This window comes from Capricornis sumatraensis, unplaced genomic scaffold (assembly GCF_032405125.1).
Source record: "Capricornis sumatraensis isolate serow.1 unplaced genomic scaffold, serow.2 scaffold52, whole genome shotgun sequence".
In the NCBI taxonomy this organism is placed as follows: domain Eukaryota; kingdom Metazoa; phylum Chordata; class Mammalia; order Artiodactyla; family Bovidae; genus Capricornis; species Capricornis sumatraensis.
Genome location: NW_027184661.1, coordinates 59,964 through 68,002, shown reverse-complemented (window position 1 = coordinate 68,002; position 8,039 = coordinate 59,964). Strand labels below are relative to the sequence as shown.

General features: G+C 50.3%; 1 protein-coding gene across 1 annotated transcript; it reads right to left on the bottom strand.

Annotated features, from left to right (window-relative positions):
- Nucleotides 1-479: 479 nt before the first annotated feature.
- LOC138072485 (melanoma-associated antigen B1-like) lies at nucleotides 480-1,406 on the bottom strand. The gene has a single exon (XM_068963527.1). The coding sequence runs from the start codon at nucleotides 1,404-1,406 to the stop codon at nucleotides 480-482; it is 927 nt and encodes a 308-aa protein (XP_068819628.1).
- Between the last annotated feature and the right edge of the window lie 6,633 nt (nucleotides 1,407-8,039).

Genomic DNA, 8,039 nt, shown 5'->3' with positions numbered 1-8,039 from the left:
GTGAATAACATAAATCAAAACTTGACTACAGCTTACTTGATTTTCATCTGTTTTAAAACAACAACCTTCTTTCACATTTCCAAGAAAATTCCTATTCCAAAGCTATGTTATCTTGTTCTGGATCCAAAAATGATGAAGAATTTTCTGAATTCTACTACACAGTGCCAAAACTCTTACTCTTAGATCTGACAGATAATAACAAAACTGTCATTTGTAAACTTGGATTCTGAATCTAAACATTCTAGGACACGCAACAACATTTGAAAGGTAACAGGGTAAAACAGGAACACAAAGAAAATATATATTATGACTTTTCCAGGCCTACTTTAGCCTCTCACTTCTTAAAAGGTTGGCAGTATCGGTCAAACGAAGTGAAGAAGCTGCCTGAGAACTCACTGGGCACTGGACAGATCTCTGGGTGGGAACCTGGAGCGGGCAGTGGCCCTGGCAGCAGCATGAGATCTAACTAGAGATCTGCCTCAGGATCTCTTTTCCTCTTCTCTCAAAGCTTCTGCATAATGGAATGGGAAAGCACCGGGGATGGTACTATTGATCTTGGCCAAAAACTCCAGCACCTTCATCTTGCTGGTTTCAGTGTAGGCTCTTGAGCCCCACAAGAACTCATAGCTCAGGGGATCACTGTCGGGAATCTGACGATACACCAGGTAATTCTGCTGCACCCATTCTTCCGTGATGAGCTTCCTGGGATCCCCAAAGATTACATGCTGCTTTCCATCATAGATGCCCAGAACATTCAGGAACTCCCAGACATCAGCCTCAGAGGCGCGGTTGCCATTCAGGTAGATCACACTCAACAGAGGCATCAAAAGCCCATTCTTCGGCAGCTCACAGCTGCTGCTCAGCACCTCATCACTAACAAGGCCTATCTTGCTGACCAGGGTATAGGAGTAACCATTCGGCTTGATTTCCTTCAATTCAAGGCCAAAGGCCAGCTCCATGCACTCAGCTGCTCTCCTGAAGATCTCGGGGAAGCGTGTCTTGTACCTTTTGTGAAAAAGCTTCAGCATATCTACCCTCCTAATGGGCTCTTTCATCTTAAACTTCTCAAGCAGGAAATGTATCAACACCACTGCCTTCTTGGTCAGAGGATCTGGAGGAGCGGTCTTAGCAGAGGCTGAGGCCTGGGAAGAATTTTTATGTTCCTTAACTTGGCGCCTGCCACGTGCTTTAGATCTTGGGGGTGAAGCCTCTGCAACAGGAGAGCTAGTGGCTTCAGCTCCCTGAGGCTTCTGGCCTGCATCAGCAGTGGGGGGGCCCGGGGGCGCACTCCCAGAAGTAGGGGCGGGGGAGGCAGCAGCCTGAGCATCCCCGAGATCCTTGGTCTCCATGCGTGCCTGGCGGCGTTTCTCACGCGCACGGCGCTTGCTCTTCTGCCCCCGAGGCATGACTGTCAGCAGGCACAGCAGGCAGGGGAGCAGGCAGGCAAGTAGGTGATGCTGGCACCTGGAGAAGGGAAGATGAGTGGATGAGCTCCTTCAGCATGGAGGGAAGGCTGCTCTGCCCGTTTCCTGGAGAGCCCTGCTCCAGGAACCGCTGGCCTCTTGTTCTTGGTCAGCCTATCCCCTGAGAACCCGGTGTAAGAAGTGAGCGCGCGCCAGCCTCAGCCTGCCTGTGGCTACCTCCAGGGACAGCAGAGCCTGGGAGTGGGGCCCCCTCTGGGTCCCTTCATTCACACACACAACTGTCACATCAGCTCTTAGTGGGGCCGGGACCCCTGCCATGTGCCACTTGAAAGGTGATGCCTCAAAGCTCCCTGGGACCCATGAGAAGGAACTGAGTCATGGACACTAGGGGTGGATGGCACTGGCAGTTCTGGGGCCTGCTCTGTCCTGAACTCGGTTCTCCACCATTCAGGGTCCTCATCTTGTCAACACCAAGGCCGTGGGCCCCTCCCTCCTGCCTCTGGTGCCGCCCCTTCAGGTGAAGAACCTCAGCTCCCTTAGAAATGACACAAAGAAATGAGGAGGATCAGGCAAGACTCTAGCGTTCATTTGATTAGCTGGAAGGGGGAGTGTGCTACCTTCAGTCCAAATTCGCAGTCCCCACTTTGACTCCTGGGAGGATCTGGGGGCTCCTTTCTCTCCTGGCTTGAGGACCTTTCCTCACAGCAAGGCCAACAGCTCCCTGAGATCGAATGGGGGAAGCCAGGGTGGCCCTACCTGGCCTTACCACCCATGGTCTCTGGGGCCTGGAGAGCTGCAGCAGGAGGCTGAGGCCCTGTAATGGGTCCCCAGATTTTACTCAAAGAGTCTAAGATTCCTTCCTCTGCTGACCCATTAGACTAAGGCACTCACTTCCCTGTTAGCTGTGAGTGAGGCACACTTCTGCCTGCCATGTATGCCTGGGGGCACCAAGGAGTGACAGTGAGAGGAATTCTGGGAGTTTCCCACAGTCCTCAGCATCTTCTCCGTGAGTCCTGGCAAATGTTAGAAATTCTCCTTCTGCTGACCTGAGCACACTGAGGTTCCCAAGGTGAAAGAAAGTGTGAGCCACCTCCTGTCACCCCTGTCCCTGACCTCCCTGGGATGGCAGCAGGGGCTGGACTCTCTGGGACTCCACTGTTCCATCATTGCTGGCCGTCCTCACCTGGATGGGATCTATGCTCCTCTCTTAGTCCACCCTGAGTCTTCTGGCCTCAGATCAAGGCCCACATCTCCCTGAGTTCCTGGGGCTGGAAGTGAGGGGTGACATCTGGCGACCTCTGCCCGGGGTGCCCCAGGGCTGACAGGGGCTGGGACTTTGCGGGCCCCCACTGCTCTGGGTAGGTGCTCATCTAAGTCATCTCTCTGGGTCCTTACTGTGACTCTGTGACTCCTGGCAAGACCAGGAAATCTCTGTCTCGACTTGAGATCTCTCGCCTCCTACTAAGGCCCCCATCTCCCTGAGACCCACTAAAAAGCAGCACCATTTTCCCGATCTCTAGCTACAGCTGTGTGTGGACTCCTGATGCAGACAGTCAGGAAGAGATTCTGCACTGCCCTCTGTTGTCGCAGGGTAGCTGGATGGTCCCCTCAATTCTTAGGTCCTCTTCTGGGCTCCTGGTACTAGCTGCAAATGCTCCAGTGGTGGACCTGAACCCATACCCCCATCAACGAGGTTCTTCACCTCCCTGCAAGGCTCTGGGCAGAAGCAAGTGGGGGTCATCTGGTCCCCATGCCTGGGTCTTCCAGGTCTGAGAGGGGTGATGTGACTATGTGGTTCACTTCCTCCTGGGTGGGGTTCTCGCATGTTCACTCAGTGTTACCACTGTGTCTCCTTTTAGGAACCGGGCTTCCTCCCTATGTTGAATGAGGCCTCACCCATCACACTGAAACCCCAATGTCCCTGAGACCATCCTTCGAGGAAATGAGAGGGTATCTCAGCCTGAGAGCTCTAACCCGGCTTCCCAGGGTGACGGCAGAGGTGGCACTCTGTGGGCTCCTCTGTTCTGGGGGAGTCAGTTGTCTCCTTCCTCACATAGAATTGGTGCCTCAACATCTGTCATGGCCTGGGACTCCTTGTTTTCTGCTGACTTGGGCAGCCAGATCTGAAACCAAGGCCCTCATCTCCCTTGGACCCCACAGGCAGAAGTCAGGGGCACCAGAACTGGCCAACTGTGTCCTGGGACCCCAGGGGCTGACAGCAGAGGCGGCATCCGATGTGGCTCTCTCTACCGTGTATGGATCTTCCCCTCGACTCCGCATCCTTCCTGGGATTCTGCCCTCTGTCAATCTGAGCCCAAAACCCTGCAAAAACGGTCTTCACCTTTCTGGGACCAGAGGTGACAGAGTGAGCCACATCCTGCCAAAACTGATTTGGGGCTATGCTGCTAACCACAAGGGCAGGACTCTTGACCTCCACCCCTGCCCCAGTTCTGGAGTCAGGGGCTCCCTCAGTCCTCAGGATTCTGGCCTCCAGTTTGGGAGTCTTCCCTCTGCTGATCCGAGTCTACATGCCCCAGAGCAAAGCTCTCACCTCCCTGAGTGGCTAGAGGAGATGCTGGGGGCTCCATATCCAGCTACCTTGTTTGGGGATGCCCAGATCTGAGAGCGGGGCTGCTCCTTAGTGCAGCAATCCGCTTGGATGCCAGGCCTGCTGACTAGCACTGAAGGTCCTGGCTTGACTCCTCCTAAGGCTAAAACTCCTCCCTATGCCTAATGGGGTTACCTTATCTATCTTTCTCTTTACTTACCTTTCACACCTATTGATTTTATTATGTAACTGGTAGTTTGTACATCTTAATCTTCCTCATCTATTTCTCTCCTCCCCCACTCTCTCAACCCTAACTCCCATCAATTACCACCTCTTTTTTTTCTCTGCATCACAACTGTTTCTGTTTTACAGATTTCTCATAGAAGTACAATCATATAGTTTCTTTTTCTCTAACTTATTTCACCTAACATACATAATACTCTCTAGGTCCATACCTTTTTATATAAATGCCTTTCTCTACCTGAACGTCCCTTACTCCCAATGCTTGCCACCACCCCCACCACAAAAATGACGGGTTCTCTCAGCCTGAATTACTCTATGGTAATTTGGACCCCTATGGTAGGAGTCCAAACCTTCCCAATCTAATGCCTAATGATCTAAACTGGAGTAGATGTAATAAAAACAGAAATAAAGTAACAATGTAATGTGCATCCCAAAACCATCCCTTCACCCTAACCCACCCTACTCCCATGCCACCCCACCCTTCCTTGTCCACCCCGTCGTGCCCCATCCCACCAGCTCACCCCACCCCATGCAAAAACTGTCGTCCAAGAAACCAGTCCCAGGTGCCAAAAAGATTGGGGGCTGCTACTCCAGGTCCCTGCAGCAGTGGCGGCAGGAGGGGCCTCTGTGCAGTCACCTCTTTGGAAAGAGATACCCCTGTGAGCTCTGACGGCCCCATCTTTTCACCTTTTGAGAACAAGACTACTCCCTTCACCTAAAGAGGCCGCCCTCTTTAAACAAAGCTGCCTGACCCGCTGCGGCCCTCCACATGGCAACTACAAGATGGCTCCTCGGCCCTGTAATTCAGGACAGGGCCAGTGAAACTGTGTATTGCAGGGGTGGGATGGGGCTGGGTCACTTTTATTACTGGGAGAACTTGGGAAATTCCCTTCAGCTACATTCATGTCCTCACCTTGGCTCCAGACGAGTTCTGGACAATCAATCTCTGCAGAACAGACGCCACAGCAAGCGGCCGAGTGCCTCGCTTCCGAAGCGGAAGTGGAGAGGCGGGGCATACGGTCCTACGTGGGGTCTCCCAGGGATGATGGCAGGGGCAAGGACCTACGGAAACCCTGGTAGCTCAATATTCACCCGTCCTATGAATTTGAGTCCTCCAGCCTCCAAACAAAGCCCTTGCTTCCTGAAGTCCCTAGTCGGGGGAGTCAGGGCACTGCTCTGAGCACCTCTGCTTGTCAGGAGGAGCGCCACTCTGTAAGCCTCCCTCTTTGAGGGGAGGCCCTCTCACTAGTACCGACGGTCCTCACTTTAAGTCCGGTTATGGTCAAGATGCCTCTTTCTGCGGATCTGGGGTCCAATTCCGCTAGAGGAGGCCCTGCCCTCCCTGAGATCACACAGGTGGAATGAGGGAACCACTCAGAAGTAGCTCTTCTGGGTCTCTTAGGGCTAAGAATTTACAGAATTCTGTTTAGCTCCCTCTCCAGGGGTCCCCTCTAACGCTCAGCATTATTACGTGAGGTTCTCCTTGGATTCAGGTCCCTCCCTCTGTGAAAATGAGGCTGATCGTATTAGACAGAGGTCTCACCTCGCTGAGCCTTTCCAGACTGAAAGCAACCTGACATCTGTGCCCTGAGCTTCCTGGGGACCACAGTGTCAGATTTTCCAGGGCCTCCTTTGATGCAGTGTGTGCTACTGTGAGTCCACTTTCACGTCCTCACATCGACACGTGACGAATCCTGTAACTCCGCTCTCTGCTTTATGAAGCTGCTTGTCTTACATCAAGGTCCTAGTCTCCTTCAGAATTCGAAGTTGGAAGTCAGGGTGATCCTCGTTACATCGTAGTCCATTGGAGCCTCCGAGTGGGGATGCAACTCGAGTCCTTCTGGACTCCTCGTACGCAGCATCATCCTCACTACACCTACCACAGCCTGGGACTGCTCTTTCTACTGATCTGAGATTCTTCTTCTTAGTCTTTGGGTGACCCTTACATTCAGGGATGACTGTCTCCTCGGTCCTCTTTCATGGAGGTTCCTATATTAGCTTCTGTCGCTTGATTAAAGGCTTCCTCGGAAATGCATGTTCCTACAACATTTGAGCAGCTACCCTCTAGCAAATCTTGGGGAAAATGGGTCTCTGTCCCCAAAGTGATATAAGGTTAGGAAAATGCAGCACAAATCAAGGAATCCAAGATACATGTTATGCTGTCAGAAAAAAAGAGTTGATATATTCCTTCTCTTCAGTCAGATTTACGGTGTGTGTGTTTATTCGCTCAGTCATGTCCAACTCTTTACAACCCCATGGACTGTAGCCTGCCAGGCTCCTCTGTCCATGTGGGTTCTCCATGCAAGAAACCTGGAGTGGGTTGCCTCCTCCAGGGCATGTTCCCAACCCAGGGATCAAATCCAGGTCTGCTGCATTGCAGGCGCATTCTTTACCATCTGAGCCATCAGATTTAGGTTAGTTCTAAAATCTTTATTTTGGGACTGCCTTGTTAATCCAGTGGTTAAGACTCTGTGCTCCCTGCTTGGGTTTGATCCCTGGTCAGGTACCTGGATCCCACATGCCACAACTAAGTGTTCATTTGCCACAACTAAAAATCTCACATGCCACAACTAAAGAGCCTGCCCATGGCAAAAAAGATTCGAGTGTCACAACTAAGACCCAGAGCTGTCAAAAAATAAAAATAAAAATAAATATTTTAATTAAATAAATATTCACTTTCTACAGAGAGGGATAGTGGCAGATAATCTCGTAAGCCTTGATGACTTGAGGGTGTTTAATTTTGCACAAGCAGATGATCATACTGTTACTGAGCATTATCTCTTTGTCTCCTTTATTTATCACTCTTAATTATTTGGTTAATTATGTGTTATGTGGCAGTATTGATGAGACAGGAGTTTGGGAACGAATGGATACATGTATATGGATGGCTGAGTCCTTCACCGTTCACCTGAACCTGTCACAATATTGTTAATTTGCTATACCCCAACACAAAATAAAAAGTTAAAATTAAAGAAAAACGGTGCTTCCAGTGCAAAGAGTGTGAGTTCAAACCCTGGTTGGCGAACTGAGACCCCATGTGCCATATACCAATCAATCAATCAATAAAATATCATCATAGAAAAAAGTGATAGAGATCCATGAAAGAAATAATTGATAAGCTAGATTTCATTCCCTTTAAACTTCTGCTTTATAAAAATAAACCAAGAGAACAAGAAGATGAGCCATAGTCTGGGAGAAAATATTTGCAAAAGACATATCTGATGAAGGCTCTAATCTAAAATATACAAAGAACTCTTGAGAAGAAGAAAACTAACATCTAACAAAAGTGGACAAAACATATGATCAGATACCTCACCAAGGAAGATACACAGATAGCAAACAAGCATATGAAAAGATGCTCAGCCTCATATACCATTCAGTTCAGTTCAGTTCATTTCAGTCACTCAGTCGTGTCCGACTGTTTGCGACTCCATGAATTGCATCACGACAGGCCCCCCTGTCCATCACCATCTCCCGGAGTTCACTCAAACTCACATCCATCGAGTCGGTGATGCCATCCAGCCACCTCATCCTCTGTCGTCCCCTTCTCCTCCTGCCCCCAATCCCTCCCAGCATCAGGGTCTTTTCCAATGAGTCAACTCTTCACATGAGGTGGCCAAAGTACTGGAGTTTCAGCTTTAGCCTCATTCCTTCCAAAGAACACCCAGGGCTGATCTCCTTTAGAATGGACTGGTTGGATCTCCTTGCAGTCCAAGGGACTCTCGAGAGTCTTCTCCAACACCACAGTTCAAAAGCATCAATTCTTCAGTGCTCAGCTTTCTTCACAGTCCAACTCTCACATCCATACATGACTACTGGAAAAA

Excerpts from the sequence above, each read along its gene's own strand:
- LOC138072485 (XM_068963527.1), bottom strand. The coding sequence starts at position 1,406 with ATGCCTCGGGGGCAGAAGAGCAAGCGCCGTGCGCGTGAGAAACGCCGC.